The sequence below is a fragment of the Botrytis porri genome (assembly GCF_014898465.1).
Source record: "Botrytis porri strain MUCL 3234 chromosome Unknown BPOR_003, whole genome shotgun sequence".
Taxonomy (NCBI): domain Eukaryota; kingdom Fungi; phylum Ascomycota; class Leotiomycetes; order Helotiales; family Sclerotiniaceae; genus Botrytis; species Botrytis porri.
The window spans coordinates 442,285-463,895 of NW_024066077.1; the positions used below are offsets into that span (position 1 = coordinate 442,285).

The 21,611-nt window shown below is 42.9% G+C and overlaps 6 protein-coding genes across 6 annotated transcripts; 1 reads left to right on the top strand and 5 right to left on the bottom strand.

Moving 5' to 3' along the window:
• Nucleotides 1–1,082: 1,082 nt before the first annotated feature.
• On the top strand, nt 1,083–8,852 carry EAF01_002224 (uncharacterized protein; the record flags this gene model as incomplete). Its single annotated transcript, XM_038910476.1, has 4 exons — nt 1,083–1,228; nt 1,368–3,664; nt 3,721–8,309; nt 8,358–8,852. 4 exons carry the CDS (start codon nt 1,083–1,085, stop codon nt 8,850–8,852), a joined length of 7,527 nt encoding a protein of 2,508 aa, XP_038773398.1.
• A 1,885-nt stretch (nt 8,853–10,737) lies between these two features.
• EAF01_002225 (uncharacterized protein) lies at nt 10,738–12,483 on the bottom strand. Its single transcript, XM_038910477.1, has 2 exons — nt 11,624–12,483; nt 10,738–11,526 (listed from the first exon to the last, which is right to left on the bottom strand). Exons 1-2 carry the CDS (start codon nt 12,150–12,152, stop codon nt 10,829–10,831), a joined length of 1,227 nt encoding a protein of 408 aa, XP_038773399.1. The 5' UTR covers nt 12,153–12,483; the 3' UTR covers nt 10,738–10,828.
• A 2,873-nt stretch (nt 12,484–15,356) lies between these two features.
• On the bottom strand, nt 15,357–16,287 carry EAF01_002226 (uncharacterized protein; the record flags this gene model as incomplete). The annotated part of the gene is made up of 2 exons (XM_038910478.1): nt 15,357–16,164; nt 16,271–16,287. 2 exons carry the CDS (start codon nt 16,285–16,287, stop codon nt 15,357–15,359), a joined length of 825 nt encoding a protein of 274 aa, XP_038773400.1.
• A 1,002-nt stretch (nt 16,288–17,289) lies between these two features.
• Nucleotides 17,290–17,999, bottom strand: EAF01_002227 (uncharacterized protein; the record flags this gene model as incomplete). Its single annotated transcript, XM_038910479.1, has 3 exons — nt 17,290–17,706; nt 17,757–17,842; nt 17,930–17,999. The coding sequence occupies 3 exons, from the start codon at nt 17,997–17,999 to the stop codon at nt 17,638–17,640; spliced, it is 225 nt and encodes a 74-aa protein (XP_038773401.1). The 3' UTR covers nt 17,290–17,637.
• Nucleotides 18,000–18,269: 270 nt separating this feature from the next.
• Nucleotides 18,270–19,757, bottom strand: EAF01_002228 (uncharacterized protein; the record flags this gene model as incomplete). The annotated part of the gene is made up of 3 exons (XM_038910480.1): nt 19,651–19,757; nt 18,681–19,596; nt 18,270–18,630 (listed from the first exon to the last, which is right to left on the bottom strand). Exons 2-3 carry the CDS (start codon nt 18,764–18,766, stop codon nt 18,270–18,272), a joined length of 447 nt encoding a protein of 148 aa, XP_038773402.1. The 5' UTR covers nt 18,767–19,596; nt 19,651–19,757.
• A 603-nt stretch (nt 19,758–20,360) lies between these two features.
• Nucleotides 20,361–21,287, bottom strand: EAF01_002229 (uncharacterized protein; the record flags this gene model as incomplete). The annotated part of the gene is made up of 7 exons (XM_038910481.1): nt 20,361–20,418; nt 20,474–20,524; nt 20,635–20,824; nt 20,886–20,975; nt 21,021–21,109; nt 21,184–21,233; nt 21,285–21,287. 7 exons carry the CDS (start codon nt 21,285–21,287, stop codon nt 20,361–20,363), a joined length of 531 nt encoding a protein of 176 aa, XP_038773403.1.
• Nucleotides 21,288–21,611: the final 324 nt, after the last annotated feature.

The following is a 21,611-nucleotide window of genomic DNA, read 5'->3' on the forward strand; positions in this document are numbered from 1 at the left end:
TTAATTTTTTGAAATTTTATTATAGAATTTATTAGAATGATTAATTTTGGCCTCTTTTTTCTCCTACGAATAGGTGGGCTTGGAATATTTACCGAAGTCTAGATGCAGATGCAGAATGGATACCAGTATGCACATGTTGAAGTGGCTAATGGGAATTATACATATTGCGATATTCCCCGCCATAACCCTCCTCATATCGATAAGGGGTGAATAAAATGAATAACACGAATCAAAAATGAAGAAAAAGACCCAGTTTTGAGAAAAATCTGAACTTGGTGCATATTCCAGGTTGGGGTATCTCCATGGATGATCAACTCGCCGCTGGATGATCATCTCCGTGCAATGTCGTGAGAAACTATTGTGAGGAGGAGCTAGTAGTAGATATACTGGCATATGTATTCGGATACCTAGGCACGGGAAGGTTCGAACCTTGATACAATCTATCGAGAAAATAAATGCCGTGACTAAATAAGTATCTACCTACTACCCAATTACATACTCCTTAATTAGTATATCGTCTCAAACCCTTCTAGATGGGTTTGAATGCGTTTCTGTACAATTCTGCCCTGTGACACAAGCACACCCACGGGGTCTCGCATCGTTATCACAATAGCAACAGCGACAACAACAACAACAACATCATCAATCACAATGTGAGGCGTTAAGGCGTTTAGATTTTCTCGATTAACAAAATAAACCATAAACCCTGCTTCATTGGTACCCAGTGATTTTTCCATCTTATATTAATTATCCTGTACTCTGTAGTGACGTAGATATTTCTACTAAGCTCCTTTCAATCAGGCGCATTAACGCAACAACCCCAGTCCCGCCATCGAGCCCATCGAGCCCGTCTCGAAAAAGACAATTCCGCCAAAAGTCGAATTCCCAAATATCGATCTCCTCCAAAATCGAAGATTTGTACCTACCACCGAGTGCTTGACCCCTCCCCTGGTGTTTCGTCACTTAATTTTATCTTATCCGATCAAAACGATCTTCAAACTCACGAATAAGGCAATGAGAGAAAGTGGGTGAAGGGATTCGGGATTTGGTTGGCGATACGAGTAGAATTAAAGCGTTCCGATATGGAGGGAATTTTGCCCGTGGGGGATGATTTCAAATTTGATGGTGTTTTGGATCCGCCCCCGAGGATATTTGAGAGATTGGCCCAGATCGCTGGCTACACTTGGGACGAATCGAAAGAACCTTTTCACTCCAGCTACGATAATTGGTAAGTAGAATAAACTTCTTCAAGGCAAAATCCATGGGCATGGCGTAGAGGAGGAGATGCGCAGACAGGCAGATGACAGATGAGCGGACTGCTGGGTTATTTTGGCATGATAATACTAACGAACAATGTTTATAAATAGGCAGGTCAACGGAACAAAGCATACCTCCACCCAAAGTCGACACAGTAATGCAACATCGCGCTCCGAGCAAAATTCATCCCGACCTGGAACTAGAGGCACAAGCAGGACGCGTAACGCAGAGAGTGAACATGGAGGAAGTGACTCCGGCATTATTCACGACGACGTTTCCGACCACGGGAGCGTCCAGAGCGCACGTAGTTCAAGTGGGATACCAGTCATCGCGCGCATTTCATCTCACGCCCTGAGAGAGGAGCGAGCATTTCATATATGCCAAAATGTAATAAGATCAGTGGATCCGGATGGCAACCATATCATAAGACCAGTAGATCTGGTGAGGTTACCGAGTCAACAGGGCGATAAAGGTCCTATTGTGGTCTGCATCTTCGAACATCCGGGATACAACTACCTGCAAAAAATGGTGGATTATGGTCCCGCTTGGTACAAGGGAAGAAAGGTAGGGGATAGGCATGAGGCATTTCGGGACGATTCTTTCTCGCCGAATGAAGTGGTACCATTGCAAGCTTTTCTGGACTTTGCAGTGGGTGCCACCGAATGCTTGGAGATTCTCCATCATGGGCAACGTCTCGTCCACGGGGAGATTAGGGGAGACGCTTTTCACATGAATGTGGAAACAGGCCGAGTCAAATTGATCAATTTTGGCTCGGGCCTCCGAACTTTCGAACACGGTCTCACAAGTACGGGATGGTCTACATTAACAAAAGAGTTGGGCGCGAAGACGAAACTCACATATATGTCACCAGAACAGACCGGCCGTATGCCTGCTGAACCTGATAGCCGGACAGATATTTATTCATTAGGGATATTGTTCTGGACTATGCTCACCCAACAGCCTGCTTTTGAAGGAGAAACTCCGATGGATATTATACAAGGTGTTTTAGGGCGACGCCTTCCATCAGTCTCGAGTATCAGATTAGATATTCCCGACGTCATAAGTAAAATCATACAAAAAATGACAGCCAAAAATATTATGGAAAGATACCATTCCGTCTCAGGGCTACGACACGATCTTGTAGAAGTACGGAGGCTTCTGGGAGCTGGAGATTCGACTGCTCTAAAGAATTGGAACATTGCTACGAAAGACGTTTCTTCATTTTTTATACTCCCTTCTATCATGATTGGACGATCCGATGAGCATGACGAAGTAGTCAAGATTATCGACAAGGTCTCTCGACGTCATCTCAACTCACAGAGACAAGACATTAACAGTTTATCATCCGGCTCCAGTTTGTCTGACGGACGTCTCGACGCCTTTGACGCTATGGCTTCGGGAAGCTTCTCCAGCGAAAGCAAATCAAGTTCGGCCGAGGGAAGATCAAATTCGCTTACTACCAACAACATGTTATTTCCTACGGATTACAGAACTCATAGAACTAGTTCAAGTCATTATCGATCCGCCGCAAATTCACAAGATAACTCTGTAGACGACTCTTACCGTTCAGGTACAAATTTAAAGGTTTGGGAGAGAAACAATTCATTATTGTCACTGGATACAAAAAGTCCTGCAGATAGTATGGCGGGAGAGAAAGGATCATCTGAGGGGGCAGGAAGTCTGATGAGTACCCGGAACACCACCAAATTTCGGCGCAAAGGAAGATGTGAGGTTATAAGTATAGCAGGAGCAGCTGGACTTGGGAAGAGCTGTCTGGTGCAATCAGTTCATATCGAAGCGAGGCGGCGGGGATATTTTGCAAGCTCGAAATTTGATAGTGCCAAGAAGACACCATTCGGGCCAGTGCTCAAACTTTTATCAAGTCTGTTTAAGCAAGTATTCTCTGAAAGTAATACGGACACCCCGTTTCACGCGCTTCTGAAGCAATACGTCAGACCTGCATGGCCACTACTCCACAAAGTACTAGGACTGCCTGAATTTTTGATTGGTCCCATGCCGTCAACCAATCCTTCCGGGCAATTTTCTCAAGGGTACAATAAAAGTGTTAGGGCAGAATTCAAACGTCGTGACTCTTCGCCTTCGAGCCAAGGTAGTCTTTATAATCTCACACTAGGCTCTCAGAGCTCTCAAGATTTCCTTCGGGCAGGCTCTTCGACTAAATCGGTGCGGTTGATGAACACATTCCTTGATGTACTTCGAGTTTTTGCACAACACAAATTTATATGTTTCTGTCTGGATGATCTACAGTTTGCGGACGACGAATCTTTGGATTTGATTGCTCAAATCATATCGGCACGCATTAAAATGGTCATTATTGTAACTTATCGACCTGAGGAGACTCTACCTGAAAAAATCAAGGGAATATTAGAGCCCTCGGGCGTTGAGGGTATCCGTTTGCATGCCCAAACTTTTGGAAAGATGAAGAGCGCTAACTTTATCTAGGGCACATTAAACATAATGGTATCGGAGTTACTCGAATAGTGCTCAATCCCTTGACTGAAGACGATATTTTAGAGTACATTTCTGCCACTCTTTGTCGACCAAAGAATGAAATTATACCGTTATCCGCAGTCATCCAATCTAAAACGGCAGGTAATCCGTTTTATATTCGTGAGATGTTAGACAGCTGTCACAGAAAGCAATGTATATGGTATGATTACAAGGAGAATGTTTGGAAATATGATCTCGACAGGATTTTCAAGAACTTCGAAACTAAGAGTTATGATGAGGTATTGAATACTGAATTCGTCACGAGCCGTCTGAATGAATTACCTCCAGCGTCTAGGTCAATTCTTGCCTGGGCTTCCCTCATTGGAACTACATTCTCATTCGAATTGGTCCAAAGACTTATGAGTGGCGAGTTTGATTCTGAGGATCACATGGTTGAATGTCCGCCGGATCGGTATTATTGTTTATCACACACTCAACAAGATGCCATCGGTGGGCTTCAAGCCGCTATTCAAGCTTATATAATTGTCGCAACACAAGATGATGATCGCTTTCGTTTTGCACATGATCGCTACATTCAAGCTGCATCATCACTACGAGAGTGCAATGGCCCCAAAATGCATTTCATCATTGCACAAACGCTCATGAAATACTATAGTGCTGATGAGCGATCTCAAGATGTGACGGCCTCACATATTTGTGAATGCGTGGATGTTATTGTCGAACGGGTTCTACACAGACATTCATTTAGGAAGTTGCTCTTCAATTGCGCCACGGCCGCTGCAGAGAGTGGAGCTCGACCAACTGCTGCAAGATTCTATGCTGTGTGCTTTCTGTTATTGCAAAAGAATCCATGGAACAACGATGAACCTGATTGCTATTATGACGAGACACTTCAAATCCACACTAGAGCTGCAGAATGTTATCTCTACATGGGACAATACCAGGAAACCAAAAGATTATTGGCGATCATCTTCCAAAACGCAAAAACTCCGGTTGATAAATCTCCAGCTTGGGTCCTTCAAAGTCGCACTTTTTCACAAGAAGGCGACTCAAGGAGTGCTTTTGAGGCACTGAAACAATGCTTGGCTGCCTTGGATATCGAGGTTGATGGAAATCCTAGCTTCGAAAAGTGTGACTACGAGTTCAAACGTCTCTCTTCGGAGATTCAATCAGTCGCCGCGACACTCGTTATCGATAAACCAATGATGGAAGACTCCAATCTTGCTGCTGTTGGCGCCGTTTTAGTGGAAACAATCAATGCTGCCTTTTGGTCTGATACTTTAACTTTCTACCAAATGTCAATTGTCATGGTCCAGACTCATTTAAAGCGGGGCAGTTTTCCTCAAGCCGGGATGGCGTTTCTTCACCTGGCTACAATAGCAATCACGCGATTTAATATGATTGAGTTCGCAAGCGATATGGGTAATGTATCATTGGCACTCATGGATCGATGGCGAGACATTTACACCTTGGGTCGGGGCGGAACTATTTACTCTCTTTTCGTTGGGCATATCCACTGGCCGCTCTCTCAATCACTCGGTCAACTGGAAAGAGCATTAGAGTATACTATTCAGGCCGGTGACAGAATGTCGACGATACTCAACTTTGGTTTCGTAGGTACACTCAAGTTTTTTGCTTCAGAAAACCTGGCAGATCTTGAATCATTCTGCACTTATGGTTGTGAAGAAGTGCCTGATTGGCAGGTGGACAGCAGAGGAGGAACCATGCTCATCGTCCTTCGACAAGTTTGCAGAGCACTGCAAGGCAAGACGATGACCACCTCACCAACAGAATGTCTCAATGATGCTTCGCATAATTCTCTATTGTATAAAGCATGGCTGAAGAATACCTTGACCAATAGTGATCGGTCGATTATGATTTATGAAGGATTTGAGATTGTCCCTCTATTTTTGTACGGCCATTACTCTGCAGCCATTACTATAGGCGAGGCGTTCCTGGAGCAGGTAGACTCTTTATGGTCTATTCGCAATACACGCTTCACGATGTTCTTTCATGGTCTTTCCTTGGCTGCACATTTTTGGGCCAAAACACAAGATTCTGTTCAAGCGGCGACTAAAAGCCCCAAAGGAGATAGTAAATGGGATCTTGGTAAAGCATTACACGATACTAAGGAAAGAGTTTCTTATTTCCAGAGGAAGATTGAGGATTGGCAGATTGTTTCAGATGTTAACTATCTGGCTTGGTCAAAGTTACTAGCAGCCCAAGTATCCGAAATGGAGAATGATCATGGAGGGGCACTAAGACATTACGAAGAAGCTTTGGACCATGCTTCTTCACATGACTTTGTCTTCGAGGAAGCTTTGGGAAATTTCCTTCTTGCAGGCTTTCTCTTACGCGCCGGTTCGCGAAGGCCAGCAAAGGCGGCTTTGCAAGAGACAATCATGTTGTACCGACAGTTTGGAGCAGGAGGAATTGCTAGACATATCGAGATGGAACATAGCCTTCTTCTGCAAGGACCGACCCGCAGCCTTCGATATATAGAAAATGGCACGCAAACAGATTTTGCTGGAGATTCTGCACCCACGCCATATCGTACTCTAGAAGGGGACGAGAATGACGAGCGGCAACGGGCTCATAGCAATGACTCTGAGACGAAAGGTGATAGAATTGGAGCTTGGCAAGGAGGCTCCGCGAGACCTGATGCTGGTTCTGGGCTTCCAGCTCTAGATATGCTAGATTTAACGTCAATTCTCGAAAGTTCGCAAGTCATCTCTAGTGTTCTCCAGGTCGATGAATTGCTCAAAACCATGTGTGAGATTATTCTGCAGAACTGTGGAGGCTTGGCGTCAGTCGCTGCGATCGTCGTTGAAGAAGAAGATCCCATTGGGTGGAGCATAGCCGCTAGTGGTGACCCGGAGAAAGGTGCTGTGGCTCATATACCTGGGCTGCCTCTGAGTGAAACGGCACTGGTTGCCGAAGGGGTCATTCTTTATTGCACTCGATTTCGTGAGACTGTATTCCTACCTGATCTCATTAATGATGAGAGGTTTAGTAATGTTAATCCTGCTTGGTCTGCCCGCAATCCTCTGGGAAAATCAGTCATCGCTATTCCAATATGCCACGGCATCAAACCGTTACTTGGAGTTCTTTATTTGGAAGGCCAACCAAACGCTTTTACCGATAGAAATCTTACGGTCCTCCAATTGCTTGTCAACCAAATCGGCATCAGTTATTCAAATGCCTTGACTTTGAAAGAAGTAGAGAAGGTTTCGGCCTTCAATAATTCTATGGTTGATGTGCAGAGAAGAGCTTTAGCTAAAGCTTTGGAAGCTGAGACGAACGCTAATTTGGCAAAGGCGGAGGCACTTCGCAATGTCAAATTGGCCGAAGAAGCTGCCAAAGCCAAATCAATTTTCCTGGCAAACGTGAGTCACGAATTACGCACTCCATTGAATGGAGTCATTGGAAATTCAGAGCTTCTTCGTGATAGCGATCTTCGTAAGGAGCAAGCGGAGATGGCTGACTCGATTCGTGTTTCTGCGGATCTACTGCTTACTGTCATTAACGATATTCTAGACTTTTCCAAGATGGAAGCTGATAAGATGAAGCTTTTTATTGTAGCATTTAATGCTGATGAGATGATACGAGAAGTTGTCAGATCTGTTTCATATAGTAACAGAGACAAAAAGAGCTCTCGAAATGTGGAAATCATTCAAGATATTAACCTTCCGCAATCACTGATTTATGGAGATCCAGTCAGACTCCACCAAGTTCTTGGTAATCTTATCGGAAATAGTTTGAAATTCACCGAGAATGGTTCTATCACTGTCGGTGCCAAAACAGATTGGGAAACTAAAGATGCCGTGAAGTTGACTTTCTGGGTCAAAGACACAGGGATTGGAATACCGAGACAACAGCTGCTCAAGTTGTTCAAACCCTTCTCTCAAGCAGACAATTCCACAGCTCGTCGTTACGGTGGATCTGGTCTCGGACTTAGTATCTGTAAGTCACTCATAGAATCGATGATGGGTGGACAAATAGAGCTTGAGAGTGTCGAAAATCAAGGCACGACTGTCTGGTTCTCTGTAACTTTCAATAAAGCCAATCCGGAAGTTTCTGCAGGAGACACTCAGTACGAACCTCCGCGTGAAGCTATACAAAAACCTATCGAGGCCCCAGGAGTACAACCAGTTCCTACTGAATTTAACGATTTCTCTCATATAAGTCGAGATGCCCTGCGTATCTGTATTGCCGAGGATAATCCTATCAATCAGAAGATTGCTATTCAGTTTATGCAAAAGTTGGGATTTAAAATTATTGATGCTTACGATAATGGAATGGCTGCTGTGGAGGGCATTAGACAAAAGGCTCGCGAGAACATCCCGTATCATATTGTTCTTATGGACGTACAAATGCCTGTTCTTGATGGATATGAAGCCACGAAATTGTTACGCAAAGATCCAATCGATGCAGTCAGAGGTATTCTTGTTATTGCGATGACAGCATCTGCTATTCAAGGAGATAGAGAGAAGTGCTTAGCTTCTGGTATGAACGATTATCTGGCCAAGCCTGTTCGATCGGGGATTCTGAAGAAGAAACTAGATCAATATCTTCAGCAAGTGAGTTGTAAAACAGACATTGAGAAGGAAAGTGCTAATATAACCCAGCCTCCACTCTCCCTACCAAACCTTGATGCAGATGCGAAGAAAGTGGCACGAGAGATCCTTTTAGGGGCAAAAGATGACAAACTTACCAATGGTGCAAGAGCTCCTTCTCTCCCTAGCGCAAAGGACACTTTTATAGATGAAAATGAACGAAGTGCTACTTCTTCACCTGCAAATCGAGCGCCACGGACAAATTCAGTTCAAAGCAATCCTTCACCTTCACCTCTAAATCGTTCGCCATCAGCATCACATTTATCTGGAGAAGCGACACCGGCTCCTCTTCATCCATGTGGAACGGCTAAAGATGAATCACATCGATTATCTGTTGAGCAAATGTATCTGGATGACCTCGATAAAACACCTACTGGAGAGGACCAAGGTCGTCAATTGACTGTTGGGGTTGATGGGATTTCGGAGAATCGTGCTTTGAATGGGTTGGCGAAGGCTGCTAGGCCTGGTGATGAGGAGTTGTCGCCTAGAAGTAAACCGAAAGCATGAGAAGTATTGACAGGTAAACAAATATCGTGCTGGTGGAGATAGGCAAAGGAAACACTGCAGTTTTGTTAAGCCTATGTTCAATACCGAATATTGATTGAATGCGGGACCAAACAATGAAAACTTGGCGTAGAACAAGGAAAACACACCAAAGTTGATGCGAGAGAGCGGAGGGAGGCAATTTCAATTCGGAGGGGAGGAATTGTTTAAATATGAGAAAGTCGTTACGAAGAAGGCAGTTTTTGTACAAAGCCGTGGGTTAAGATGTGGCAGTGGAGGATAAAGATATGGAGACTTTAGATATTTTTTCGTGATACATTGTTTGCTTGTTGATTTATCAGACTCTTTGGGTGTAGCGGGTGGCGTTTTTGGGCATCGCGATTACAAGTTATTGCATGGTGATTGATGATGCGGTGGATAAGAGGTGGGAAGAGGAAGGAAAGGAAAAATTTCGGTTGGAATGAGAATATGGGCACGAATTCGATAGGATGGTTGGATGGATGGGTGAATGGCGTGTTTGATGAATCTTTTTTGAGGGGCAGAGGGTCGCAGAAGAGATGGGAATGGGCGAGATGAGGACTAGGAAAGTCAGGGGATGCCAGTGTGTGAGAAATTTGATGGTGGATTGCATGGTTTGACGATAAAATCGTATGTTAGTAGAATAGCATGAATGATACCAGGTTGGGAAGTAGTACATTTCAATTGTAGACAATTAACAAAAAGCAATTTCTGCACTTGGCCATCGCAAGTACGCTTATCTTTTCCTTCTTTTCTTTGAGAAATCGAGTGTGATTAGATGACATTTTAATAGAGATCAAAGCATAGAGAATTTGATTTTTAATATAACCAGGCGATGTGATTTTCTTTTCATAGGTAGGAAGATATTCGGATCTTCGAGATCTTCTTCTTGGTCTCTACTGAAAATAGACAGAGCATAGAGCATAGAGTTTAGTTTTTCATTCCTCTGCATTGGGGTATATGTGGATGAAGTGTTTAAGAAACTGTGGCTCTGTTGAATCAGCTTTGTCTTGTTTGTTTCGGTTGGTGCGGTAAGTATACGAGTGTACCTAGGTAAGTAGCCATACATGATGAGATATGAAGTTTTGGCGGCGGGAGGAACTTCGTGGATGGGGGCACGGGGGTGGGGATCAGGGAAATGGTGATGATGACACGGGGGATGTGAGGATTGGATTGGATTGGTTGTTTTTCTGGCTGGAAAGGTTGGGAAGATTGAAGTTGTGTCTTGGGGGTGAATGGGTGAATGTGAATTATATATGTGAAGGTTTATTGAAGCTCGTAAAGGATTTTAGCGACAGATATTTGGTAGTGATTTGGTGGTTGTTTGTTATATATGACTGTTGAATCGAGGGGGTGTAGAGTAAGAAGATTGAGGGGCCAAACCCTGAGATCGTGGATATCGATGGAGGTATATTTGTGAGCTTAGATCTCGAAAATTGTATCGTATACTGATAGAGATCGGACAAATGTTGTGAATTTGATAATGGCCGCTTCTGGATTGTTCGATGCGGGGAAAGTCAACGGAGACAGAATAGGAAGTAGGAGTTTGCGTAGGTAACCTGTAAAAAAGGGTAAATACATAGGTAGTTAGAGATACAAGCTCTTGAATAAAAGATAGGGCAGTTAGAGTATTATCGTGCTATTAGAAGTATAAATCATTACTCTTGTGATTATAATATTGATATGTGTTTACTCTTGTATTATTTAGATTCTAGCTTTCAATTGTAAATTCCAGCTTTCTGTATTATAATTTCTAGTGTTACGCCTTACTTTCTAACTAAAATACATGGACTCTAGCTATCTACTATAGAGTCTAAGTGACACGAGAGTGAATTTAGATCAATTCCTGTGGTATCAGAGTTATTTACCGTAAAAAACCCATAGTTCGCTTCTGAAAGTACAATTTCAAGTCATTCGTCTATATAAAAAATGTACACCAATCCCCAACGTCTACTATTCCATCAAGCCCCCACCTCTGCATAAACAGCCTTCTCAAACTCTTCAAACATCTCTACGATCTGTTTATCCCCAGTAGGCAACAACTGACTGCCATAAATCCCACTAATACCTGCTTCTCGATCTGCCCACCAAAACAAATTTGCTAATCCGCTCCAATACATTGTCCCTTTTCTTCTCCTGCCTTCCAAATCCTCCAAAAGTATCATTCCTCCTAAGCCATGATCGATTTTCGTACCGGCTGGAAGTGAGGGGGCCGTTAAAAAGCGCATTTCCGGAATCTGGCATGTTTGATTTACACTTGCCAATTGTTGCTCTGTCAGTTGCGCTTCAAACAACTTGTCATTCATCGCTTTACTGAGAAGTTTCTCATCTGAAATTGTGATGCTATGCAAGACTCTTTGGTAAGAGGGCATACTAATTTGAACCCCCACTCCACCTGCGTCGTCGACTTGCTCTGGTGACCAAAAAGTTTCTTCGGAGTAGACGAGCGCTCCAGTAGGATTAGCAGTCGTACCGAAGGGAGTCTTGTCTCCGACGCGAGCAGTCATATCAACAAAGCGTGAAAGTAAAGCAGGATGTCGGTTGATATGGAATGTGAAATCTGTGATGCCGAGGGGTGCGCATATGTGTCTACGCATGTATTCTTCCAATCTCATGTTGTTGGCTCGGGAAATCATTAGACCGGCCCAGTCAAGTCCGCCTATACTTGTAAAGGGTTGTTAAGTTTTCTTTCTTTCTTTCTTTCTTTCTTTTTTTGCTTGTAAGGCTTGTGGATAAAAGGAGAAAGTGGAACGCACTAGAATAGACCCAAGAAGTCCCGGGTTCAAATGTCAATGGGGTTTTGTAACGCGATATCAAAGTTCCTTTGTCAATCGTGGCAACTTCGCCTCGTGTAGCTCTCCAGCGAACCAGGTCAGGTGTGAAGACATCATATGCTAGCCCGGATGTATGGGTGAGAAGCATACGAAGCGTGATGTTTTTCGTGGCTTTGATAAGTTTGGGCTTTCCCTCCGAATCGAAACCCTGGAGGATATCAAGATCCTCGAGTTTGAGTTCGGGAAGAAGGCGGGAGACGTCCTCATCGAGTGTAAATTGGCCGCGCTCAACACATTGGAGAGCGGAAATTGAGGTTAGAAGTTTGGTGCAGGAGGCAATCGCGAGGATAACATCTGTTTTCAAGGGTGTAGATGAGCTGGGGTGGAGAGAACGGAGTCCGTAAGCTGAGCAGTGAGTGAATGATTTCGTAGCATTGCTGGCAACCGTGACGGCACCTGGGATTTTGCCTGCAGAAGTTGCAGACTCAATCTTGGAGTTGAATGAATCCATGATGAGGTAGGAGGAGGTGAGTTTTTGGATAAATAGTTTGTCAAAGTAGAAAGGCAGGAAGATAGAAGAGTATAGTTAGAATGATACCGATGTCAGACAATGTGATTTCGAGGGGAAAAAGAGTCTTTAAATAGTGATTGAAGACCACCGATGTAGTTGTCATTCTCTCAATCACAATCACACTTGTGTAATCAGTGAACGAGCAGGTTTGAGACCCATTGAGCCTCGTAATCACATTTACCATGGCGTTGATATTCCGATACTATATGTGTCAGGGCTCTCATCTGAGCATTACCGTATAAACTCAGTAGACTCGGAATCTGCCTAGTCGCATACTGTGTAGCTTAATACCTATATCGCAGCCGGACTTGTTGAAATCCGACTTCTTTTCCACTTTTCCTTTCGCTTGTATAATAATATATATGCCGGTAAATTACTCTCATGCCCTAAAATTTACAAAAGTTTTACTCTCATGCCCCTTAGATTCTATAATAAATTCTATATAGAATCTACCTTAAATTTATAAATTCTAGCCTATCAAAAAAAAAAACTATGTAAAAAAAATTAAAAAGTTATATCTATAGAATCTACCCCTTTCTTATAGAATCTACTCTTTCGCTATAGAAAACATATCTTATTCCATTATAGAATCTATCTTAAATGAATAGAATCTAGTTACTTGAAACTAGATTCTATTATAGATTCTAAAGAATGTAAAAATAAATCACCTCTTAATTTTAAAGTATAAAAATATTTAAACAACATTTAAAGGGTATAAAAGTAATGTGTTATATATATACTTGAAGTATATAATTATTTAAATTAGAATTAAATTTTCAATTTTCTTTTTAAATAGTTGTTATTATATTAATAAAGAATACTGATATTTAGAATTCGAAAGGAAAATAACGATTGCTTATTTAATAATAATTAACCTAAATAATTAGAATTATGTTTTTTGTTGATTTGTAATATCACTATGTGAGATTGAGGCTCACATACTAGGCTACATGCGGTTAATTAGATTCCGAGTCTACTGAGTTTATACGGTATAACGATGATTTTTTTGAATGCAAGTCCGGAAGGCTGGACCCACATTACGGCCTCGGAAATTTCTGGATTTCCTTTTGTCCGTTGGGTTGATTTATATTGTAAAATAGTAGAAGGTGGTAGGGTCATAGAGTAAGCCTTCGCAAACACCGTAGAAATGTCACTATGAAAGTAGCGCCGTCAGCGGGGGAGAGAGGAGAGAGGCTCTAGAAAGCTCTCACATAACACACAGGGGGTACAATAGAATGGGTAAGAACTATAAATACTAGCTACAGAGATTGCCACGTGATATGTGCGTGTTTTTCCGCGCATAATATCCCCTAGACTATGAACTTAAAACGTCGTCGCTTAACAGGCAGCTATTATAGTAAAACTTGATTATACAGGAATGAAAAATTCGATCAATCAAATCCGGTATATTTAAGTTTCCGGTATAAAATATAATAGCTCAAGTGTTTTAGTCAATCGTTTAATCGGATTTTAGCTTCAAACCCTAATATTATCGAAAAGTATTATGTTATAGCAGCTAATTAAGCTTATTCAGCTAAATTCATTATCAAAATTTATATCGAAATCGAAAAGAAGTATTCGATATTCCGGTTTTTACTCAAAAATTCGTTACTGTTATATAAAAAGTAGTTAAATGAGGAAATTTTCTAATATATTAAAGATTATAATATATTATTACAGGAACTGCCTCTAGGATCACGTGGAAGTGTCTAGAGATCTCTCGAAATAATTTAAACTAAACTTCAAATAGGAATTCAATAAGATTATAACTAATTGCAATTCTCGTAACTATAATAATAAAACTAATGATTGTTCTTGAGCACAAAGCTCTGTATTATAATGAGATCCGTTCTCTTTATATAGACCTTCCTGCTCTACAGAACCCATGGTTCTGTCCTACTTGGATCCTAGGCTTCAAAGGCACCAACGTCCTATCACATGACACTTATCACGTGATCCAATGTTACCCGTCGTAACATATATCCTAGTCCGGTATAGTTAAGTTTTACTACAACTAGTTAAAACATTAGGATTTTGAGAATTCTTTTCATTTCAATACGTTTTTTTATTATAGCTATTTAATATTTACTATTTTAATATAACTAAATAATAAATTCTTTATATCTTTATAAAATCTAATATCTATTATAATAGTATTTATAAAATCTATTTATTATTATTTCAAAGAAAAAAACTATTAGAATATATTTGATATATTAATTATCATTTTCTTTATAAACTTTGATCTTTAAATGAAATATAAAGCATTTCTGAAGTTATTAATATTCTTGCTCAACGCATACGCCACATTGGCGCCATAAGTTGGCAGTCTAGGGGATAGAGTACGAGAGCTCTTGGGGAACCTGTTGTGCATATTCCTTTCTAGAAGCAAGATCCAAGGGTGTACCAGTCATCAACATGAATACCGGCACCTCGGTATTCGTATACTCTTGATAGTCGCTTATTAACAGATATATAGCGGTACAAAATAATGAGATCTAAGCCCCGAACAGGGATAGAAAACCACGAGAAACCACGAAAAACCACGAGCTCAAGTTGTCTTCTCATTTAAGGCCAACCGTTACTTTCAGATCGGTACTGGTATACCCGATTTCCAACTGAAAACATTGTAGATCCCCCAGATACTAATTAGTGTAAGCCCCCTACATACGTCAAATTGATGGATGAAAACTTAAGGGTTGGTGGGGTTCGCTTCAATGGAATGCTAGCTTTGCATGCCGCAAAATACGAGGGAACCAAACATCGAGGTGCTTATTCTTCTTGACTGGGAGAAACAGCTAGAGAGCGGGACAGGTAGGGCTTATGTTCATTACTTACTGCGGAAGCTTGGATCCGTATATTCAGGACGACTTAAGCTTATACAGAAAGCGCTGGTCCCGGTCATTTTTTTGAACGTATGGCCACTGAGTGGGTGTACATGAGATATTGTTTTGTTGAATAATGCTTTTAGTCTAAAGTGCCATTTTCTGTATGGAGTAATTTACCAGCAATCAAATCCTACTAGACGAGCTTCCTAAGCTTTAATACCCATTTTGCATGCAAGTTATTTATGAATCGAGGAGTTTTCGCATAATAAGTCTAGCTCGATGAATCAAGCTTCCAAATCCAAGTGTACTGTAAAGTCTACGAAACGACAATGCCATATGTCCCATAAGGAAAATCTTCCAAGTTAGGAAGAAGCTGGCCCCAACCGTCATCAATCTCACCCAGCTGCTCTTCACTCCCAACCATCATACCCATTCTCCCAGCCAATACTTTTCTCTCTTGTCCCGTATACTCCGCAAGTAACCCCTCATGAGGAACCCAAACAACCTTCATCCCTGCTCTCCTCCCGGCTTCTACACCCGGCACCGAATCCTCAAATACAAGACACTCCTCTGGTTGGATCGGCTTCTCGTTTTCTCCCAAACTCTCATTAATCAACCTCAATGCCAACAAATAAATATCAGGCGCAGGCTTTCCCCTCCCCTTCTCTACCCTCGGATCATCTCCCAAGACCCTTCTCCCTTCTCCAAAAACCTCAAGTAACTTCCTAGTCTCTTCTTTACTGATCTTTAATCCAAAATTGTATTTCTCACTACTGGTTGCCAATGCTATATGTACTTTATTCCCCTCAACATCACGTGCCGTACTCAAATCCTTGAGCAATTTTTCAACGCCAGGAAGGGGTTTACAGGAGGGGAAATGGAGCTTTTGTTGTTCGCGTTGCTCTAATGCATATTGTTCTTTGGAAATAGGTAGCTGAGCCCAATCGATGAAGACAGAGCTGGTGGATCCGCCAGGGACGCCCATGAGTTTGGCTTTGATAGACCAAGGAAGGGGAGGACGATTGTATTTGGCAAGAACATGGTTGGCGCATAGGGTGTACATGTCCTCGGTGTTTATCAGGAGACCATCCATGTCGAAGAGACATGCTCGGATGGGAGGGAATCTGGGATGGTTAGTATGTTTCTTCGATTTGGAGAGCAAAGTTTTTGATGAAATTGGTGATGGCTCTTCTTGAATGTGTGTTCTGGACTAGGAATTTCTTAGCTTACTCAGTTTTGACGCTCATGGTTGATATAGACTCTAGAGCGTTTGTAGTGTTGCAGAACGTGACACAGGTGACAGGAATCCTCTTATCGATGTTTGCAGTTGCCAATGCGAAATTGGGTGAAAATTTTGCAAACCACCTTTAAGTCTTGGTCTCTTTGCAGATTGGGATTCTTCTTGGGCGATGGAAAATCTCAGGATATTCAACGTTAAAAATTCAGTCAATCAAAGAAGTTAATGGTAACCACCTAAGACGATGGATTCACTCAACCAGAAATACAACAGTAGATATACGAAGTAGAAACCCAAATACAAGCACTAGGGGTCGTTGTTCGGAGCAGCTTCGGCTAAATAGCCTCAATCTCCCACCATGGAAATATGTTTGTTATGATCTGTCCCTTCTTTTAACATCGCAATCAAACCTGTAATATTTTGTTTCACGTCAGTTCTACCCATTTCAAGAACTTAATTCATGTTATCAAAGAGTTTTCTGCTGCAAGAACTTGGAAGTTTCGCTGGAGAATGATGTTATCTTTGTATGGATTGGAATTAGCAATCACAGCTTTCTGTCCACATCAAGCAAATAGGCCCACCAAGAGATTGGAATTTTGGGTGCAAGTGCATCATCGTTCACTTCGTAAAGGCAAAAAGTTCGGTATCGATTTTTTCTTATTCTCACTTCTGATGTCTAATGTTCTTCTATATCACAACTGCCTTCACTTTCCCTTCTTTTCCAGGGTACCACATTTCCATGCATCAAATGCTCTTGTCTTGAACGCAGAAGAAGCATTTCGTTGTCCAAAAGAATTTTCGACCACTGCGCCTGCCACAGTGCTGGTTGCCTCTTCCACGATCAGAGCCTCTTCGATGTGGGTTGCCACCACGCCCCGCATTTCGATCCTGGCTTGGTACCAAAACGCCAAATCTAGTGTCGGAAGATAAGCCTGGATGGGCCTCACCAATAACATCCGATTTGTTTGGCGTTGAGTGCATGGGTGGCTATGAGCTCCAAGGCTTCCGTCGACAATCTCTCGACTTCTCGGACTTTGCATATGTAAGCGGTCATATAAAGAGGTCTTGAGACTTAGTGTGGTGTAGTTCTCATAGGTGAACGACCGGTGTAGGTCCAAATTGGGTTGGTGGATGTATATTAGCACCCAAGAGTCTTTGTTGGAGCTCGCTATGGGCTAGCATAATCGTCGCCCGATAAGCTCATCTTCGACTTTCCCTAGGCTGCAACTTACACTCAAGCCAGGGCAGGCAATCCAGGAGAGGCAATCCAGGAGAAGTCTTCCTCCATGGCCTGTGTGCAGGTAAGATTTGTAAGCGATCATATAAAGAAGTCTTCGAGCATAAAAGATCTGTGGGGTGACTAGTTCAGTCCTGGTACAAAAAGTTTGCAGCAAAATTGGCTATTCTTTGCCTTGGTCTTCTCTTTTACCTAAATATTTATGAGTGACTAAATTATTCAAGAAGTGCAGGGAGACTTACGTTGGTAACTTGAGGTTTCTGAATTTCATTCTGAGGAGCTGGAATGCCGATCTCTTTTGCAAGACGTTTCGCACGAGCTTTCACAGCTGGTGCAATAGGAGGGCTACAGTGACCGGATCGTTGGTCGTTGAATCATAGAGGAGCTTGTAATCGAAGTTGCGATTGTGATCCACCGTTGAAACTCGAAAGACCGAGAGGAATGGCGATAGAATTATCATCGCGCATGGCCATTGATGGAGTCATTACTCTCTTGTTCACTTTTATCCTTCAAAACCTCCGCCCAGTTACCGATGAAGAGTTCGCCGTCTGCTCAGGAGTTTTGTCAGCGCCGATTGGCTTGGCTGTGAGTCGCTTGCATGCTGGTCAGATGTGCAGCAACACTGCTGTTGTACTGCTCTAATATCTTAAGATCCCTGATATGCACAAAGCAAAAACCAATATCCATTCTCATCACGAACCAAAATCAATTGTTGGTAGTTACTGCTAGTACAGTTGTGGCTGTCTTTGTCGCACTCAGAGACGGTAAGTGAGCATAGAATAGTATAACACCACCAATGGTGTTTTCGAAGATGATTGGAAATAGAAACCTGGGCTTTGTGTTATCCGAGGCCAGAACAGCGACCAGTGATAACATTCGCTTTGATCTTCGACCCATTCCATGTTTAATGGGACATTTGAGCCTGGAATTTGATAGATTCCGCAGGATTCTGTGTAGGTCAAGTGACCCACGATAGATGAAGGGGGCCTAGATGCTTCAAAATGCAGATTGCCAAGGTACGCCTGGGAATCCATCAGAAGTTGCTCCGTCCTGAGGGCTGTGGCTTTGCCGAGAGCCGTCGAAGACTGCTGAGGTGGGTGCTTTATCATTGCCTCACTAAAAGATCGTCAGTACAGAACACAGTTGAAGGATTGAGACAAAGTTACATTACTGAGGAGAAAAGTCGACAATCCAGCTCGTTGACTTGCTTATCGGAATTCCAGACTCCACTGGTGATTTCAGCCATCACCATAACTCTCTTCAAGCGGTTGTTCGTAGTGGTGATGAACAGTTCTTACAAATTGCGGAGGCTTGCGAAGTAGCTGGTGTTGACCAAATTGTCGAGGGAATCCCAACAGTAGGTAGGATCCAGGATTGTGTTGGGGGTACCGGCAAGAAACAACATGTAGTTTACCGACATTTCGGTCGTCTAGTGATTCTGTTGCTGTTGAAGAGTTTGACAACGTCTTTGTTGCATGCTATAAGAGCTTTGAATGATAACATGTTGTTAAAGAGCTGGGTTCAAGTGAGTGAGGCCAGGCTCCTTGTATTCAGGAGTAGAGAACCCATTATCACAACCTATTCGTCACTTTTTATGGTCCGAAGAGCTAAGTGGGCCTTGAAACTGGGTGACGGCGAATATCGAAAATCCTGAATACTCCACCATAGGGACTTCATGGCGGTAAGGTATAATTGGTCAGATCGACCTTGTCTAGTGCAAAGTCTTCCTCATAAGACACGAGAAAAGCTTTAGTTCATCTAGACAGCAGGATTTTGAGCCTGAAATTGAGCCCCCACCGGTAAATTTCTGTTAATGTCGGTTATACGACAACAGAGCTACCTACGCCGGATTCACCCTCCTGTTCAGTTTGCTTCGCAGCCTTGGGGTAATTGCCACCAGACATAGCGATCAATCGTACATGGACGGCGGTCTCAGTCATTGCTTAGAAAGAAGAACCGTAACGACCAAGTACCACTCCAACCCTGACTGAGAGCACGTCGCACTATCTTTAGAAATGCGGAATGGCTCCGAGAGGCCTTCTCTCGTCTGGTACGCTGGAATTCTTTCAAGACATCGATATACTGCAAGATTTTCAGCATCAGTATTAAATCTCAAAAGCATGGAGTGTTGAGTACCTTTCTGGTTTTTGTCTCGGAGGTTTCCATTTTTGGAAGATTATCAAAGACGTCTGTTCTATCTCCCTCGCGGTGGTCTGGAGAACGAGAAATAATTGCATTTTGAGGAGACAATGGTTAGTTGCCATTCACATGTCATATATAAACGGGATATTGCAAGTGCCAACAGTACCAGCTTCACGAAAAGTAATGTCGAGAAGGCGCGCCGAAGCGGCTGCGGGAAACATAATGTATTGGTACAGAAACTAAAATTACTGCTAAGATATAAAATCTGTCACCACCCCCGCCGATCTCGACCCCTTTCGTGCCCTTTCCTTCATATTGTGCTATCACAGGTCATCATTCTCTAGTTCAGAGCTTTCCTCGGTAATCATGCTAAGAATTACGCTAGACCACTCCCCATCATCATTGATTGCTTCTGGTCGTGATGATGATCATTGCTGCCGCCGCGCCTTGAGCACAGGACGTTGCAAATCCGGAGTTTCCATGTGATTGTTTGGCTCATCTGTTTGGCATAAGCCCTGGTTCCGTTTCTCCAGTGGTTCTCCCCGTCACTTTAGAAATCTCTGCCCAATGGGAGATCGGCTTCAAATATCGTCATCGGCAGCATCATGCGCTTGGCATATGCTTCAAGCTTGTTCGAAAGGTCGTCGCTGTTTGTGTCAAGAAAGATGTGAGTACAGTCTCTCCATCCTGCCTAGCAGGCAGCATCAAATATTGTCATCGGCACCAAGACCAAGATTCTCTTGGTCGGAGCTGAAAGCTCGGCTTTATGCAGACAAATTAGAACGTTTTCAGCAGATTCAAGATTTATTACACATACCTTTGCTCTGACGTTGTCAAAAGATGGAGGGCTGACAGTCGAGAGGCAAGTCTAAAGACTTTTTCCTGATTAGATTAAGAACCCAGGCATCCCTCAAAAAACTTCTTGTTCTCTCTCCAGTTGCAGTCCTCTTGCTACCACCGTTACTATTCCCGGTATACCTGTCTCTTGCACTCCCTCTTTGCACCCAGCAACACAGCACAGCACCTGCAAGCTGATATAAACAGGGCTGTGAGGCGTGCGGTGTCTTTGGCTTGGAAGCTAAAGAGTTTGGGAAGCAAGGGCACTGCAGGGCTGATATCCCTTTGTATTCCGCTCCGTATGGCCGGTATTGAGCCTTCTTTGCTGCGGCTGCGGAGAATGAATCAGAAATTATTGAATAGCAGGGTTTAAGGAGGAGCAATAAACTCACCATCGTGATTGATCAACGCCGAGCAATTGCTGCCACGCTCTGGACGACCAAGAGAAGGTGAGCCAGCCTCATCATGAACGATCCACTCGTCTGAAACATTGAGATAACCGTTCAGAACGTTCGAGACCCATTAACGGTCAGAAGCAGTGCATGCTGCGAATGGACTGGTTGTTGTTGGAAAGCCGCATAACTTGGCCCAGGTGCTGGAAAGATCTCCTTTTAAGCTTGGGTGAGTAAGCATGTGTACAACAAAGATCTGATGCTGGCAGCAATGGAAAAAGAGGCGAGGGCGTGGTACATGCATTGTAAAGCACAGAAAGCAACAACCATGGTGACTTTTTCGAATGTCTGCATTTTTTCCGTCAGTTATCTGTTCTTAAACCGAAACCTCCTCCTTACCATTTCAGATAGCTTGTTGTGTTGAAACAAGCATAATAGCCTGGTACTTGGTCGTATGTTTCACCGTCTGAGTAGACGTGCTGGTGACGCCCACCGGTGTAGGTGAGATTTTTCTAAAGCAAAGTTAGCATGGTCTTCTGCAGTAAGCGGAAGAGATGTAGTGGCAGAATATGCAAACACGAACTTCGGGATGTAAATATCTGTAGCTCTAGTATCAAGGTCAAATACAGAGGCAATGGACTGTGAACTGATCCAAAGGGTTACTATTTGGGGGTGCATAATCCACCAGTACTCCGAGGATGTGTTCATGTCTGCGCTGTATCTCCT